The sequence below is a fragment of the Bos grunniens genome, chromosome 5, assembly GCF_055505025.1.
Source record: "Bos grunniens cultivar Pamir isolate PY7600 chromosome 5, Bosgru_T2T1.0, whole genome shotgun sequence".
Lineage (NCBI taxonomy): Eukaryota > Metazoa > Chordata > Mammalia > Artiodactyla > Bovidae > Bos > Bos grunniens.
Genome location: NC_141169.1, coordinates 43180713 through 43199431, shown reverse-complemented (window position 1 = coordinate 43199431; position 18719 = coordinate 43180713). Strand labels below are relative to the sequence as shown.

The 18719-nt window shown below is 35.3% G+C and overlaps 1 protein-coding gene across 4 annotated transcripts in view; it reads right to left on the bottom strand.

Moving 5' to 3' along the window:
• Window positions 1-18719, bottom strand: part of CPNE8 (copine 8) — a 272491-nt gene that overhangs the window by 29743 nt on the left and 224029 nt on the right. For 3 of the 4 annotated variants that reach the window (XM_086399950.1, XM_086399952.1, XM_086399951.1), the window contains 3 exons: window positions 18179-18225; window positions 7234-7415; window positions 2304-2431 (listed from right to left, as the gene is read on the bottom strand). In XM_086399950.1, the coding sequence (XP_086256076.1) occupies window positions 2304-2431; window positions 7234-7415; window positions 18179-18225 (357 nt within the window). Of the gene's footprint in view, window positions 1-2303; window positions 2432-5151; window positions 5827-7233; window positions 7416-18178; window positions 18226-18719 lie in introns of those variants that run through there. The other variant, XM_086399953.1, reaches the window with a different exon arrangement.

The window sequence follows — 18719 nt, the reverse complement described above, 5'->3', positions numbered from 1 at the left end:
CATCTTTTATTTTTTCTAAACATAGAAAATCACTGCAGATGGTGACTGCAGCCATGAAATTAAAAGATGCTTACTCCTTGGAAGAAAAGTTATGACCAACCTAGATAGCATATTCAAAAGCAGAGACATTACTTTGCCAACAAAGTAGTCAAGGCTATGGTTTTTCCAGTGGTCATGTATGGATGTGAGAGTTGGACTGTGAAGAAAGCCAAGCACCGAAGAATTGATGCTTTTGAACTGTGGTGTTGGACAAGACTCTTGAGAGTCCCTTGGACTGCAAGGAGATCCAACCAGTCCATTCTGAAGGAGATCAGCCTTGGGTGTTCTTTGGAAGGAATGATACTGAAGCTGAAACTCCAGTACTTTGGCCACCTCATGCGAAGAGCTGACTCATTGGAAAAGACTCTGATGCTGGGAGGGATTGGGGGCAGGAGGAGAAGGGGACGACAGAGGATGAGATGGCTGGATGGCATCACCGACTCGATGGACGTGAGTTTCAGCGAACTCCGGGAGCTGGTGATGGACAGGGAGGCCTGGCGTGCTGTGATTCATGGGGTCGCAAAGAGTCGGACACAACTGAGCGACTGAACTGAACTGAAACATAGATATATTTTATTGAAGCATAGTTGACTTACAATGTTTCAGGTGCACAGCAAGGTGATTCAGTTATACAAATTCACGTATATTATTTTTGAAATTATTTTCTATCATAGGTTATTATAAGATATTGACTATAGTTTCCTATACTATACGGTAAACCTTTCTGTTGCTTGTTGCATATCTATTTTTTAATTAGAAATCTAGCATTTTATTAATACTAAGTCAAATAAGTGGAATCAAAATATCATAATTTTTTTAGTTAGGCAAAAATTCATGTTTTCTAAAATTTATATACATTATACATATTTATATGCATGTGTACAAAAGTGATACAAGGTCAATACATAGAAATCACTTGCATTCCTATATACTATCAATGAAAAATCAGAAAGAAAAATTAAGGAATCAATACCATTCACCATTGCAACAAAAAGAATAAATTATCTAAGAATAAATCTACCTAAAGAGACAAAATAATTGTATACACAAAATTATAAGACACTGATGAAAGAAAAAAAAGATGACAAAAACAGATGGAGAGATATTCCATGTTCCTGGGTAGGAAGAATCAATATTGTGAAAATGACTATAATACCAAATGCAATCTACAGATTCAACATGATCCCTATCAAATTACCAATGGCATTTTTCACAGAACTAGAACAAAATTTTCACAGTTCATGTTGAAACACAAAAGAACCTGACTAACCAAAGCAGTCTTGAGAAAGAAGAATGGAGCTGGAGGAATAAATCTTCCTGACCTCAGACTATACTACAAAGCTACAGTCATCAAGACAGTATGGTACTGACACAAAAACAGAAATATAGACCAATGGAACAGGATAGAAAGCCCAGAGATAAACCCGCACACTTATGAGTACCTTATTTTTGACAAAGGAGGCAAGAATATACAATGGGACAAAGAGAGCCTGGACAAAGTAGTGCTGGCAAAACTGGACAGCTACATGTAAAAGAATGAAATTAGCATACTTCTTTCCACTATACACAAAGATAAACTCAAAATGGATTAAAGACCTAAATGTAAGACTGGAAACTATAAAACTTTTAGAGGAAAACACTGGCAGAACAATTGACATAAATCAAAGCAAGATCCTTTATGACCCACCTCCTAGAGTAATGGAAATAAAAACAAAAATAAAAAAGTGGGCCCTAATTAAACTTAAAAGCTTTTGAATATCAAAGGAAACTACAAACAAGGTGAAAAGACAACATTCAGAATGGGAGAAAATAATAGCAAAAGAAACAATTGACAAAGAATTAATTTACAAAATATACAAGTCCTATATATCACTGAAAGGCATTAGTTGTCTTCATAAATTCAATCTCTTATTACTTCTATGTTGCTATGGAATATAATCTTAGATATGAGTGATTTCACAATTGAGATTGTGATCAATATCGCTTTCATGGATGCTTATTCAAATAATAAAATTTTTTTCCAGTTGAACAAATATAGGTCCTAACATAAGCCAGTGTATAGTTTGCATTTGATATTTTGATATAAAGTTCTTATTGAAGTATCATGATAGCTCAATGGAGATTCTTTTAACTGTATATCTTTTCCTTCACTTTCTCGGAGGTAAATTATTAGAAAACAACTTGCATTTGTGGAGCCATGCCAACAATAAAATTATGATTTCATTCTGGTCCAGCACACTAAAATAAACAAATTATTTACTCACCTTGCTACATGATTAATTACAGGAGCAAAATTGGTTGGCCCATACAGTTGCACAGATTTCAGACTCCTATAATAAGCTTCCATGACACCATCAATGCCATTACAGTAGGGGTTTTGGGGGTTCCCATTCTGTAGAAAGTTACAGCAAAAACAGGAAAAGAATGAATAATGTCTATAAAAATAATCTAAAAAAGAGGACAACACATGTTGATATCCATAAAGTCTTTTTCAAAGAAAACTCAGTTATATATATATAATAGCAAATAATAATAATAAATTGAGTAATCAACAATAGATTATAATATATCAATATTAAATAGATTGTGATATGTGGTAATGTGCAGTCATTAAAAAACTTTAAAAAACTTCAGTTCAGTTCAGTTCAGTCGTTCAGTCATGTCCGACTCTTTGTGACCCCACAGACTGCAGCACGCCAGGCTTCCCTGTCCATCACCAACTCCAGGAGCTTACTCAAACTCATGTCCATTGAGTCGGTGATGCCATCCAACCATCTCATCCTCTGTCATCCCTTCTCCTCTAGCCTTCAATCTTTCTCAGCATCAGGGTCTTTTCCAGTGAGTCAGTTCTTCGCATCAGGTGGCCAAAGGATTGGAGTTTCAGCTTCGGCATCAGAACTTCCAATGAATATTCAGGACTGATTTCCTTGAGAATTGACTGCTTGGATCTCCTTGCAGTCCAAGGGACTCTCAAGAGTCTTCTCTAGCACCACAGTCCAAAAGCATCAATTCTTCAGCGCTCAGCTTTCTTTATAGTCCAACTCATACATCCATACATGACTACTGGAAAAACCATAGCTTTGACTAGACAGACCTTTGTCAGCAAAGTATGTCTCTGCTTTTTAATATGCTGTCTAGGTTGGTCATAACTTTTCTTTCAAGGAGCAAGCATCTTTTAATTTCATGGCTGCAGTCACCATCTGCAGTGATTTTGGAGCCCCCAAAAATAAAGTCTCAATGATCACTGTTTCCATTGTTTCCCCATCTATTTGCCATTAAGTGATGGGATCAGATGCCATGATCTTAGTTTTCTGAATGTTGAGCTTAAAGCCAACTTTTTCACTCTCCTCTTTCACTTTCATTAAGAGGCTCTTTAGTTCTTCACTTTCTGCCTTAAGGGCAGTGTCATCTGCATATCTGAGGTTATTGATATTTCTCCTGGCAATCTTGATTCCAGCTTGTGCTTCATCCAGCTCAGCATTTCTCATGATGTACTCTGCATAGAAGTTAAACAAGCAGGGTGACAATATACAGCATTCACATACTCCTTTCCTGATTTGGAACCAGTCTGTTGTTCCATGTCCAGTTCTAACTGTTGCTTCTTGACCTGCATACAGGTTTCTCAGGAGGCAGGTCAGGTGGTCTGGTGTTCCCATCTCTTTAAGAATTTTCCACAGTTTGTTGTGACCCACACAGTCAAAGGCTTTGACATAGTCAATAAAGCAGAAGTAGATGTTTTTTATGGAACTCTCTTGCTTTTTTGATGATCCAACGGATATTGGCAATTTGATATCTGCTTCCTCTGTCTTTTCTAAATGCAGCTTGAACATCTGGAAGTTCCTGGTTTACATACTGTTGAAAACTTCAGTATCTTCAGGTACAGGGTAATGAGTAATTATATCTTCAGGTACAGTGTAATGAGTCATCAAATATCATTGTGAGCCATGGCATTCCACAATCAAAAGTGCTAAATTGGTAATACGGGGATATTTACCCTTTCTTTTTCCACAATACCTATTCCTACACATATTTCAAATAAAAAGATGGGGTTTACCTTAGATCCTTTTGATTGTTTAAAGCTCAACTTCAACATTTGTGCCAGCCTCAAACTCACCAATTAGGGATTCAAAATTTTTGTTAAAGAGCTCTTGTAGGGAAAAAGCAATTGGCCATGATGGCAATGGTCAGGTTCTCTTGCCCCAGGACATCTTGCTTTTGCCTCATTTCATAAACAATGACTTTCCATGGTTATGTAACATCTGAGATCATTCATAGCACTGTGCCTGCATGTCATGATGTACTCATTTGGTCATGGACCACTTTTTTTTTTTCTGTAAAACTATATAAGCTCTACCTGAAAAGCCCTTGCAGCTGTGTTATGGCTGTGTCTGCTGAGTCAATCATCAGAGAATACAAGCATGGCTGCATTATGGCTGCCGCACCAGCCATTAGAGAATAAACGTGTCTGCAGTTCCTATGGCTCCTTGAATCTTCTTCCAGTTTCCTTGCTTGTACCTTACCTACCCCAGGTTCAGTGAACAGTGTGAATAGTGAGACACTTCCCTTGCTATCTGAAAGATTATTTGAATTCGGTTTGATAAACATTAACGATTGTTAATATATATATCACAAATTCTTACCATGGAAATGTGAAGGTTTGGTAACATTAGGTAGTACACTAATTGCAAGATTGACATGGACTGAAGTTTTTCTATTTGCCATTTTCAGCATCTGCAGTTATATATTGTAGTTATTTAGGATGAGGTTAACACAAAAATTAAATGGAGTACTATCTCTCCAAAGACCTACTTAACCTTTGTCTGTCTTATTCAAGAAAAAAGTGCTTTGAAAAAAGTTAAAGTCATATAGTTATTAGGTAAAATTAAAGATGAAGCATTATCATCATCACTTTCTCAATTTTAGAAACTATTTTTCATAAATTTAGAGTGTGACCTTCTATAAATATTTGAGTTCGGTTCAAAGAATCATTTAAGATGCAAAGAATAAAAAGTCTCTCCTTTGCATAGGTTTGGTTGTAAGGAATGAATATGGAGGCAGGAAAAACAGAAAAGGAGAGAATTAGATAACAAATGGAAAAAAATCATACACAAAGGTGAGGAAAAACTTGTGGAAGGAAAATTAATATCATTTAGTTTAGCGTAATTATTATTTTTTATTATTCCTTTCTTAAGCTTTAAAATAGTCAGGACCTTTTTCCTGAGGCACACAAGACATAGGATCACATGAGTGATTTTTGTGGTCTTATAAATTTCTGGGAAATTTTAATTCTCTAGGACACAACAAAATTGCAACAGATATTCATTTTTTATATGACATTGGGGGTGGTAGTATATGGGCTATTTCACAGAAGAGAATTAAAACCTCCAGCAACCTTTCCCAAAATGGGGGTGATAGAACAGAAAAATCAAGAATACATATGGGAAAAAAATTAAAATACAGCTCTTAAAATATATTAAAGAAGATAAAGTCTCATCATATAGGAGGTTCTGGAAGTGTGTGTGTGTGTGTACATAATGGGGCTCATAAAGGACATATCTAAGAGGTGCTATTATTATAGATGCTTTTATAAAATGTGGTTTAGTAGTGGTTAAGAACAAAGATTCTATAATAAGACTGACCTGGGTTCAAGTCCTGTCTTCTGGAAACCTGATTAAATTCTGTGACTCTGGGCTAAATTATGCAACTCCTGGGGGTACTCTTTTCACTGTATTTAATATGAATGGCTCTTGATAGTAGTGTGATGTGTCAACTCATCTCATGACATACCTATCAGACAAGAATTTTATGAAGATTGTACAAGAAATGAGCATAAAGTACCTGGCTCGATACTCAGTAATTAGTAAATAATTAAATTATTTGTCTATTCTTCTTGCAGAACTCAAAAAAAAAAAAATCCCATTATGTTTTTTTTGTAACAAGAATAAAAACAACAAAAAATACCTACAAAAATTGTTGGGCATAGAAGACTTTAATTTCACAATATATAGAGTAAAGCAAGGAGGCATTTCTATTAGGAAAATTTAAATTTTTTCCAAAATGATATCTAACCATTCCCACATAGTTTTTCCCATTATTTTTATAAAAAAATGCAAGCGAGAATAAGGCTGATTGGGCCTATAAGCACTATCTGTGTGAAGTTTATTTTAAAGGTAGAATACAGTACATTGCTTATTTGTAATCATACAACAGGAGTGGATTTATGTAAATTAAACATTAATTAGATAAATATTTGAGTCACATCTACTCCATTATATTGAAAACATAATTAATTATACCTATAATTATTGCTTTACATTTGAAAAATAATAATTCTGCCAATAACTGATCCTTTATATTTGAAAAGAAATGACACTTTGGAAGATGGAAGAATAAAGATAGCTACTCATTCTTTGATACCCTTCCCCTTGAGAGGTGAAGGTTACTTCCACTACCTCGAAAGTGGGCTGAACTTAGTGACTTGCTTGACAAAAATGAATGTAGGAGAAATAACTTTCTGAGACTTCTAAGTCCTTGAAGTTTCTTCCCCAGCCTTTTAGAATATCCACTCTGAGAAAGCTGATTGCTGTGTAAGAAATATGACTACCTTGAGATAGTAGCCCACAAAACCACATTGATAAACTGTATGTAGAAAGAAGGAAAGATGCCTAGAGAATCCAGGTATTTTAGCCATCCTAGCTGTAGGCATTAGTCATGAGCAAATGAGACATCTTAGTGGATGTACTAGCTCCAGGAGATATGACATGAAGAAAACCGAGGAATCCAACCAACAGTCAGAATGGAACACATATATGGCTCCAGTAGAACAATTCCAGCCATATCTAGCCAAGCAAGGCATCCCAGGTGTGGCCCAGGTATCTTGAACAAACGTATCATTCTCTTGTATTATGCTCAAATTCTTGACCCACAAATCATGAATATAATGGAAGGTCTTACGTAGCAACCAAAAACCAGAATAGGTTTTAAATCATATGCACTTTAGGTAGACTTGTTGCTAATTTATTTGTGTTTTTTCCATTAATATCACACTTCTAAATCAATCATTTACCAAACTGAGCTGATTGTATAGTTATAAGAAGTTGCTACCTGAGTAATTAAGCATAAGCAATGAACCTATGAAAAGATCCAAAATACTATTTTTTTTCCAAAATATCAATTATTTCCATGTATTCTTACCAATGCAAACTCATGAGATATCCTTCCATCTGGAGGCAGTTTTGCACCAAAACCTAAAGCTGGGAACATTTTATCACTGTCATAATCTTGAACGATTTCTCCCACTGCTTTCAGTGCCATACCATAGGCATTCAGTTGATAAGGATTCATGTAGTGGAGAGAAGTGGGCTGGGCAGGGTTGCCTGATGAAAGAAAAAAAATGAAAACATGAGAGATCATGCTAAAGGTATAATTTTTAGACATTTTTCTTGATATCTATTTCACATTGAAATATCAATAATATGTTTTTCTGCCTACATTCATAATGTGTTAAATATTGGGTTGGCCAAAAAGTTCATTCAGGTTTTTACATAACATTTTATGGAAAAATCCAAGCAGACCTTTGGTCAACACAATAGTTTCTTTTGGATGCACATGACATAGAGATATTTATTAAATTAGATCAGACATGTATAAAATTTCCCAAAGATATTCAGACTTTTTTCAAAAATTATTTCTCATTGTCAATGCCATAGGCAATTCTTGAGTTTTAGCCCCAGAAGCATAAAAATAATTTTGTTGATCATATTTTATTGTAATATTTATTTAAAACAAACAAACTATGTGCCTTTAGCTTGACTCCTTATGCCTATAAATCAAAGGACCCAATTGATGTTAATAGGTTTCAACAATTATGAGCCTTCTTAAAGTTGTATCACAAACATAAATTGAATATGTGAGACCTATCCCAATTTAATTACTTGAAAAGAGGAGAACATGGTGATTTTCAAATTTATGCTGAAAATCTGAATCTGAAAAATTATTCAGTTTCTAACTAGACACTAAGTTAGGAGTAAAAAGGCCCAAAGTCAAGTCTTTCCATCTGTAGGACAACTAACTATAAAATTCCTGTTAGAAATCCTACTACAGTGTTTACTGAGAAGAAAAACTAAGATTATATATGTGAAAGTGATTAAAAATTATAAAACACCATAGAAATGTAAGAGAAGGAAATGGCAACCCATTCCAGGATTCTTGCCTGGAAAATTCCTTGGACAGAGGAGCCTGGTGAGCTATAGCACATGGGATCTCAGAGAGTCAGACAGGACTTCGTGACCAAACAAATGGAAATGTAAAGTTTAACTACTACTGTTATTATTGTGTGAGTCATCCACAGATATAGGATGTCTCACATGAATAATGATGAATTTGACAAAGAAAGCAATATATGCGCCACGACTCAAACTCACTGAGATTCAGATTCAGTTGCCCTAATTACCAGCACAAAGGCAGCCTGAAAGTCCCTTTAGTTTCTTAAGTGAAAATGGAAATTGAATGGGACTTGTAGCAGTTCATAAAGCTCACTTCTACATTAAAACATTACCCAAAGAAGGAAACCCGCAAAGCATAGTTCTTTTTTGTTAAGGAAAAAGTAATAATAAGCACTTGGGTTCCGGAGAGAAACAAAGTAAAGATCTCCCTTTAGTTTATAATGCATATAACAATACCCAGAACATTTTTGGTTTAAAGATAATTCATCGTGTAAATGCTTATATATTTACAACGGTTATCAGCATTCAAGGGTCACATGACAATTCTTTTTTTTTTAAGTGTGTTATGATCAAGATGGGCCCTAATGTTTCCTTCAGCTTGACTAACTTTAGAAAGGCTTCTCCTGACTATAGGCCCTTGACCTCTTATTTCTTAGAGCAGTTACTTTAGAAACCTTGGAATTGTGAATTCATTCTCTGTTTCTTTGAAGTATAAATCTTTCAGGAATGTCTTTCTCAGAGACCTGGGAGTCATTTCTTTGAAATGTAATAATCAAGAAAAATACCACCTCTGTTGCTTAGTCTCTATGAGAGAGTAGGAGCCTAACTTCAATAGCTGCTAATTAGAAAACACAGAAGGCTTCCCCATGGCTTAGTGGTAAGGAATCTGCCTGCAACGCAAGAAACCAGGAGACTGGGGTTCGATCCCTGGATCCTTGGGTCAGAAAAATCCCCTGGAGGAGGAAATGGCAACCGATTCCAGAATTCTTGCCTGAAAAATCCCATGGACAAAGAACCTGGCAGGCTACAGTCCAACGGTCGCAAAGAGCATGCAGTAAACACAGATGGCCTAATCACACAGACTAATTTTGGCTCCAGTATCTCTCAATACCTTTCCACTAGTTAAGAACAGCACTTACAAACTCTTTCATCTTTTGTTTTGGAGGAGAAGAGTTCAATTTCTTTCTTCCATTGCCGTAGCTTTGGTCTCGATTGCAAAAATCCTGACAGTCTTCCTTGTCTGTTTAACTTCCCTGGTGCAAGTTTTGACAGCTCTTTCTAAAGCAGATATTTTTGTTTCTTGTTCAAAGACCTACTGAAACCACAGATAAATAATGCCTCTACTTGCCTAAGGGATTATTTAACCCAACTCTCAAATATAAGAGTTGTTACCCAATGGTTGCAATACACGACTAATTCTATTTCTCTAAGAGAACCTCAACTTAAAAGCACTACTAGTACCCCAGCATATCTAAACACTTTGGCCTATCATGACTGCTGCTGCTGCTGCTAAGTCGCTTCAGTTGTGTCCGACTCTGTGAGACCCCATAGATGGCAGCCCACCAGGCTCCACCATCCCTGGGATTCTCCAGGCAAGAACACTGGAGTGGGTTGCCATTTCCTTCTCCAATGCAGGAAAGTGAAAAGTGAAAGTGAAGTCGCTCAGTTGTGGCCGACTCTTAGCGACCTCATGGACTGCAGCCTACCAGGCTCCTCCATCCATGGGATTTTCCAGGCAAGAGTACTAGAGTGGGGTGCCATTGCCTTCTCTGCTATCATGCCTAGCAGAGCCCAATTGTACCCATTCAAAGATGTTCCCTATCTCTTTCTAGCATCTTCACCCAGACCAATCTCTTCACTGTATCACTAATGCTATCTTCCTTTCCATCTCTACCACTCAGTTTGCCACCCAATTCTGAAATTCACTTTCTCCTCCTACAGTTTTTGTCTCACACGCATGAGATGACCTTCCTTATTTAGTCTGGCCTTTATTGTCTTTCCTCTTCTACTCTTATGCTTTTGTGTTCTGCACCACAGAATTTGGCAACTTCTTGAAACTGGGATCACAGTTGTACCATCTCCATATCAGCAGCAATGCACATGGAAAAGTAAACTTGTAGTAAGTTAATAACACTGAGTTATCAGCTAATAACAATAATAATTATAATAGCATAGAACATAACATACATGCTATTATAACATGTATGAACTTACTTCATGTTTCACTTAGTCCCTTTTCAACAAGCTTATTACACTTGTTTTTCATATCAAATAACTTTCAGACTAAGTAACTTACCCCAATTACACTGTAATAATTGGTCAAACTAGAATAAGAATCTAGGTATATTTCATAGCTCTTACTGTTAGTTATAACTCTTTGCTTGAAGATTTTGTAATATTTTAAACCTTGCATATTATAAAACATACATGATTTTGTTTTAGAGGTCACTATGCCTTCATAAAAAAATAACACTTGAATAAGCTCTTTTAACAGGAGAAGGAAATAGCAACCCACTCCAGTATTCTTGCCTGGAGAATCCCATGGACAGAGGAGCCTGGCAGGCTACAGTCCATAGCGTGACAAGAGTTAGACATGATTTAGCGACTAAACAACCACCAAGCTCTTTTAAAAAAATTTATTGAGATATAATTTATATAACTTACAATTAACCCATTTAGAATGCACAATTCAATGATTTTAAGTATATTTACAGATACGCACAAGCATCAACAGTCAATTTTAGAACATGTTCATCACCTCAAAAAAATGTACCTATTTACTATCATTCCCTTATTATTCTATCCAGCCCAGAATTAAACAATGACTAATCTACTTTCTGTCTCTTTAATTTACCTATTCTGGACATTTTCTACGAATAGAACCGCATAACATGTGGTCTTTTGTAACTAGGTTTCACTCAGCACAGTGATTTCAAGGTTCCTCTGTGTTTAGCATGTTTTAGTGTGCCATATTTCATTCCTGTTTATTGCTGAACAGTATTCCATTGTTTGAATGTACCACATTTTCAAACTTGTTTATCAGTTTATGGACATTTGGGTTGTTTCCACATTTTGGCTATTATGCTGCTATAAATGTTCATGTACAAATTTTTGTGTGGACATATGTTTTCATCTCACTTGTATATATTAGCCAAGAGTGGAATTGCTAGTTCATATGGTGACTATGTGTAACAACTTGTAGAACTGCCACAGAGTTTTCCAAAGTGGCTGCACTATTTTTACATTCTCATCAGCACTATGTGAGGGTGGGTTCCAATTGCTTCACATATTTACCAACACTTGCTGTTTTCTGACTTTTGGATTATAGTCATCCTAGTACTCTTGCCTGGAAAATCCCATGGATGGAGGAGCCTGGTAGGCTGCGGTCCATGGGGTCGCTAAGAGTCGGACACGACTGAGCGACTTCACTTTCACTTTTAATGCATTGGAGAAGGAAATGGCAACCCACTCCAGTGTTCTTGCCTGGAGAATCCCAGGGATGGGGGAGCCTGATGGGCTGCTGTCTATGGGGTCACACAGAGTCAGACACGACTGAGGTGACTTAGCAGCAGTGGGTATGAAATCTTAGGTTGGCCAGAAAGTTTCTTCAGTTTTTCTAAGTAAAAATGAAATACAAAGAGTAACATGGAAACTTATATTACCATATGTAAAATGGATAGCCAATGGGAATTTGCTGTATGGCTCAGGAAACTCAAACAGGGGTTCTGTATCAACCTAGAGGGGTGGGAAGGGGAGGGAGATGGATGGGAGAGAGGTTCAAAAGGGAGGGGATATATGTATACCTATGGCTGATTCATGTGAGGTTTGACAGAAAACAACAAAATTCTGTAAAGCAATTATCCTTCAATTAAATAATAAATAAATTAAAAAAAAATAAAATACACATCTTTCATTTTCACCAGGAACTTTATTGAACAACATATTCACTGTTCTGTTCCACTACCTTATATTATTTTCCAGACAACTTCATGATTTCATGTTCTCCCAATTTTTTTTATCATTTAAGCAAAGAGCTATTTCAGGTGCCTTTTACAGTCTTCCAGGAAATTAACATTTCTTCCATGCAGGTAGTTTTGTAAAGACTGAAATAAATGGATAATGGGAGGTGAAATGTCTGGTGAATATGGTGGATGAATCAGCACTTCACAGCCAAACTGTAACAGTTTTTGCCTGGTCATCAAAGAGACATGTGGTCTTGCAGTATCCTGATGGAAGAGTATGTGTTTTCTGTTGACTAATTCTGGATGCTTTTCATTAAGTGCTGCTATCAGTTGCTCTAATTGGGAGTGATACTTGTGGCAATTAACCCAACGAGTTAATTAATTTGGCTTTCCAGAAGATGTTCATAATAGCGGGCTCCCTTCCTATCCCACCATATACACATTACTTTCTTTGGATTAAGACCAGCCTTTGATGTGGTTGATGGTGCTTCACTTAACTTTTCCCATTTCTTCAATTTCACATTATCCTAGCATGTCCACTTTTCATCACCTGTCACAATTTGTTCTAAAAGTGAAATGCTTTCATGACATTTAAGTAGAGAATCACATGCAGAAATATGATCAAGAAGGTTTTATTTTTGCATAACTTATGTGGAACTCAACGATCAAAGTGATGAACATAACCAAACTGGTGCAAATGATTTTCAAAGCTTGATTAGGAAATGTTGAGTATGTTTGCTATCTCTGGTGTGGTATAACATTGATTGTTCTCAGTTAAAGTTTTGATGTCATTGTCATCAATTTCAACTAGTCTACCAGACTGTGGATTATCGTCCAGTAAGAAATCTCCAGCATGAAACTTTGCAGACCACTTTTGACATGTTTGTTCAATCACAGCACATTCTTTATAAACTGTACAAATCTCTCTCTGTCTTATTTTTGTGCTTCAGTTGCTTTTTTACCTTTCTTGAAACATTAATAATAAAACAAAATATGCTGAAAATATTGCTTTTTTCTTCCATCTTCAGTATTCAAATGGCACACAAAAATCCACCAATCTTGATTTTTTTTAAATGCACACTGATATGACAGCTGTTACAATTCAACCTAATAAAATTGTTTCAAATGAAGTTAAAGACAACTAAACTCTATTAGAGACATCTAACAGAAAAAACAAAACAAAAAATGAGTGAACATTTTGGCCAACCCAATTGTATCTCATTGTGATTTTGATTTGCATTCCTTGATACATAAGTTGCCAAGTACCATTTCATGGGCTTACCGGTCATTTATATAGCTCTTTTGAATAACTGGAATGTCATTTTAAATTGCGCTATTTGTCTTTTTTTTTTTTTTAGTTATAAGAGTTCTTTATATTTTCTAGATACAAATCCTCTGTGAGATATCTGATTTGCTAACATTTTATTTCATTCTGGGGTTTGTCTTTTGACTTTGCTAATTACGCTTCATGGAGTATAAAAAAGTTAATTTTGATGGAGTTCAATTTATTTATTTTTTGCTCTGTTGCTCATATGTTTGGTGTCATACCTAGAATCAATTGTCAAATCCAAGATCATGAAAATATATCTCTGTTTTCTTTTAATAGCTTTAAAATTTTAACCCTTACATTTAGATTCTTGGTCTATTTTCTATTAGTTTTGTATATGATGCTGGGGTCCAACCTCATTTTTTTTTTTTTTTTTTGCATATGGCATTCAGTTGTGCCAGTACCATTTGCTGAAGACAATATACTTCCTTCCATTGAATTGTCTTGGTACTCTTCTCAATATCAGTTAACTTAAGATGCATGGGTTTATTTTTGGAATCTCAATTCTATTTCATTGATCTATGTATCTATTAATATTTTTATGCCAGCTCCATACTTCCTTGAAATTACTATTGTAAGTTTTGAAAATGAGAAGTATGAATCTTCCTGCTTTATTCTTTTTTTTTTTCTTCCAAATCTGCTTTGGTTCTTCTGAATCTCTTTAAATTCCATATGAATTTCTGGGTAAGTTACCTACTTCTTCAAAAAATTTGAAGAATCTTTCTGATTTTGATAGAAATTACAGTGAATTTGATAATCTCTGTGGAAAATATTGCCATCTTAACAATGTTGAATTCCCTAATCAATGAACATGGCATGTTTTTCAGCTTATTTTCATACTTAATTTCTTTCAAAAATTTTCAGCATATAATTTCAAGGTAAAAGTTTTGCACTCACTATCCTGGTAACTCAGATGGTAAAGAATCTTTTGTTAAATTTATTTCTAAGTACTGTATTCCTTTTGATATTATTAAAAAATGGAATTGTTTTCTTAATTTCATTTTCAGATTGTTCATTAGAAGTGTATAGAAAAAGAACTGATTTTCATATATTGATCATTCATCCTTCAATCTTACTAAACTCATTTATTAGTTCTAATTGATTTTTAGTGGATTCCTTAGGATTTTGTATGTGTTACATACAAGATTATGTCATCTGCAAATAAAAATAATTTTACTTCTTCTTTTCTGATCTGGATATCTTTCATTTTTTTCTTGCCTAATTGCCCTGGCCTTCAGTACAATGTAAAATAGAAGAGAGAGCTCACATCCTTGTTCTTTTCCTCGTCTTCAGGTGAAAGCATCCAGATTTTCACTCTTAAGAATGTTTGCTATAGTTTTTCATATTTTCCCTTCATAAGGTTAATAAGTCACTTTATATTCCAGTTTATATGTTTTTATTTGGCACAACCCTTAAGAATCCGCCTGCCAGTGCAGGAGATGCAAGAGGCATGGGTTCAGTCTCCAGGTCGGGAAGATCCCCTGCAGCAGGAAATGTCAACCACTTTCAGTATTCTTGCCTGAAAAATTCCATGGACAGAGGAGCCTTGCGGGCTACAGTCCATGGGGTTGCAAAGAGTCAGACATGACTGAGCAACTGAGCGCACACACACACACACACACACACATTATAAAAGTATGTCAAACTTTGAGGTGGCCATGTGTGCTTTACATTATCTTCGATTGGTATGGTGTGTTACATTATTTGACTTTTGTATATTAAGCCAACCTCGCAGTACTGAGATAAATTTTAATTGGTCATAATATATAATTCTTTTTACGTACTGCTGGATTCAGTTTCCTAGTATTCTGCTGAGAACTTTTGTATCCATAAAAGGTATTGTTTTCTGATTTTTCTTATGTTTTTATCTGGTTTTGGTATCAAGGTAATGCCTCTTGGATTGAGTTAGGAATATTCCTTCCTTTTCTATTTTTTAGAAGAATTTGTGAAGAATTGGTATTGATTTCTCTTTAAACAGAGTTCATCAGTGAAGCCATCTAAACCTGGGCCCACAAAACTTTGTGGATAGTTTTTAAATTACTAATTCAATCTCTATTATAGGTTTTTCAGATTGTCTATTTTCTTAAGACAGTTTCAGTAGCTTGTATTGCTCCATTGAATATAGTCTTGTTCTTATAGCTCTTGTGCTAATGTTCATTGGTAAACAAAAGCTAGCATTTTAATCCAGTTTGACTTTAGGTATATATGTTTCATATTTTACTGAATAAAACACATATGTAAAAATCATCAACTTGAAACCACAATGTTGAAGAATAAATTTACCATGTAGTCAAAGGTTATATTACTTTGGTCTCCTCACCTCTGCTAACAAGGCAGAGATTTTATTAGTAAAAGATTTTCTAGATCTGAATATCCTTCTTAGTACCTGAGGGTGATGGTGGTAGTAGTCATTAAGTCATGTCCAACTCTTGAGAACCTATGGACTGTAGCCTGCCAAGCTCCTCTGTCCATTGGGTTTCCCAGGCAAGAATACTGAAGTGGGTTGCCATTTCCTTCTCCGGGAGATCCCAGGGATAGAGCCTGGGTCTCCTGCATTGCAGGTGGTCTCTTGCACTGGGGGCAGATTGTTTACTGAATGAATCACTAGGGAAGCCCTAAGAGAATGACGGCTTTAGTGAATGACCTTTAAGATGCTTTCTTACTTAAAAATTCAATTATTTTGTGAAACGTGAGTGAATGTGAGAGAAATATGAAGAAAAGGGAATTTAATGTGAGAGTTACAGCACAATAACCAATTTGAAGAAAACTAGATAAATATATAAACTGATGGCAAATTTTGGTAAAAGTTAAATAATGATATTCTTTTTTATGATACATAATAACTGTTGAAATAAAGTCATTTTGAAATAAGATTGAAAGTCCACTCATTGTCTTTTCTTAAAATGTTTGATATACAAATTATCCATGTTGTTGTTCAGTCATCCAGTCGTGTTCAAATCTTTGTGACCCCACGAATGGCAACATGCCAGGCGTCCCTGTCCCTCACCATCTCCCAGAGTTTTCCCAAGTTCATGTTCATTTCACCAGTGATGCTGTCCAGCCATCTCATCCTCTGACACTCTCTTCTCTTTCTGCCATCAATCTTCCCAGCATCAGGGACTTTTCCAACAAGTTCTCTGTTCCCATCAGATGACCAAAATACTGGAGCTTCTGCTTCTGCTTCAGCATCAGTCCTTCCAGTGAATATTCAGGGTTGATCTCCCTTAAGATTGACTGGTTTGATCCCCTTGCTGTCCAAGAGACTTTCAGGAGTCTTCTCCAGCACCACATTTTGAAGGCATCAATTCTTTGGCATTCTTCCTTTTTTGTGGTTCAGCTCTCACAACTGTACGTGACCACTGGGAAGACCATAGCCTGACTCTATGGACATTTGTTGGCAGAGTAATGTCTCTGCTTTTCAACACACTATCTAGGCTTGTCATCGCTTTCCTGCTGAGAAACAATCATCTGATTTCGTGGCTGCAGTCAACAATCTGCAGTGATTCTGGCACCCAAGAAGAGGAAATCTGTTACTACTTCCACCTTTTGCCCTTCTATTTGCCATGGAGTAATGGGGGCGGAAGCTATCATCTTAGTTTTTAAAATATTTAGTCTTAAGTCAGTTCTTTCACTCTCCTCCTTCACCCTCATTAAGCAGCTCTTTAGTTCCTCTTCACTTTCTACCATTACAGTGGTATCATCCACATGTCTGAGGTTGTTGATGTTTCTACTGCCTATCTTGATCCTAGCTTGTAACTCATCCAGCCCACATTTCTCATGATATGCTCAGCATATAGGTTAAATAAACAGGGTGACAGCAGACAGCCCTGTTGTACATCTTTCTTGATCTTGAACCCATCAATTTTTCCATATGGGGTTTTAACTGTTGCTTCTTGACCCACATATAGGTTTCTCAGGAGACAGGTAAGATGGTCTGGTATTCCCATCTCTCTAAGAACTTTCCAATATGTCATGATCTATACAGTCAAAGGCTTTAGCATAGTCAATGAAAGAGAGATAGATGTTTTTCTGAAACTCCCTTGTTTTCTCTATAATCCAGTGAATATTGGCAATTTGATCTCTAGTTCCTCTTTCTTTTCTAAACTCAGTATGGGATTTAGTTGATGGTCCCTCTGAATTAATTCAATATAAATGTGCTAGCATATGTAATTATTAAAAACAGTTGAATAAAAGAAAAGCAAGCTGTGAAGGTTCATGTACTTGAATTACATTTATATAAATTAATGTACAAAAAAATACTATAAAAATGAGGATTATAGTTAGACATGCTTCAGAATTATAGCTATGTATGGAGAAAAAGGGAAGGGTACACAACAAGCTTAACTAAATTTAAAGTTTTCCTTTTAAAAACATGTAAAACAAAAGAGACAGTATTTCAATAGTTAATACATTTGAATGGGACTATTATGAACTCTTGTTGTATTTCTTATAGTGTTATATACCTAAACTATTTCATAACATTAAAAAAAGAAAAATTATCTGAATTTTTATGAAGCACTTCAGAAGTATGTATATGTGGAAAGAAAACATCTAAACCTCATGAAAATATTTATTTTTAATGTAATAGATGATAATTCTTATTATAAGACAGTCATAATACTCACCATTTGATGCAGTAAAATCAATAGCCACTGTGAAATTGATTTGTGTTCTAAAATATAAATAAATAAGGATCATTAATAATTGAATAACCTCATAAAAAGAAGTTTGATTTTTACTTTTGCTACATTTTTAATATCATTAACTTTCTTAGATAGTATTACTACACCTATGTTACAGCACACACTGAATAGTATCAGATAGGCAGTTTTACAAGCTAAGAACTTGTCAAAATACTTTTACAATCATGCAACTATAAAATACAAAATTAAGCATCAGGAATAAATATAGATCCTGTTTGAGAGCACGATAATTAAGTGAGGAGCTCATAATGAAGTCAAACTGTAAATAATAATTTTCCAGTATCCAATGTCAACATTTATTATTAACTTACTTTCAAGACTATTCTTTAGTCAATGTGAAATTATTATATCCTTAAAAGTATGGTGTTGCTAAAATCATGTCTAATAATATTTTTCCTTAAACTAATTCTTTCCAATAATCCTGAAAAACAGGATTTTCTTTTGCTTTCTTCGTAACTCAAGT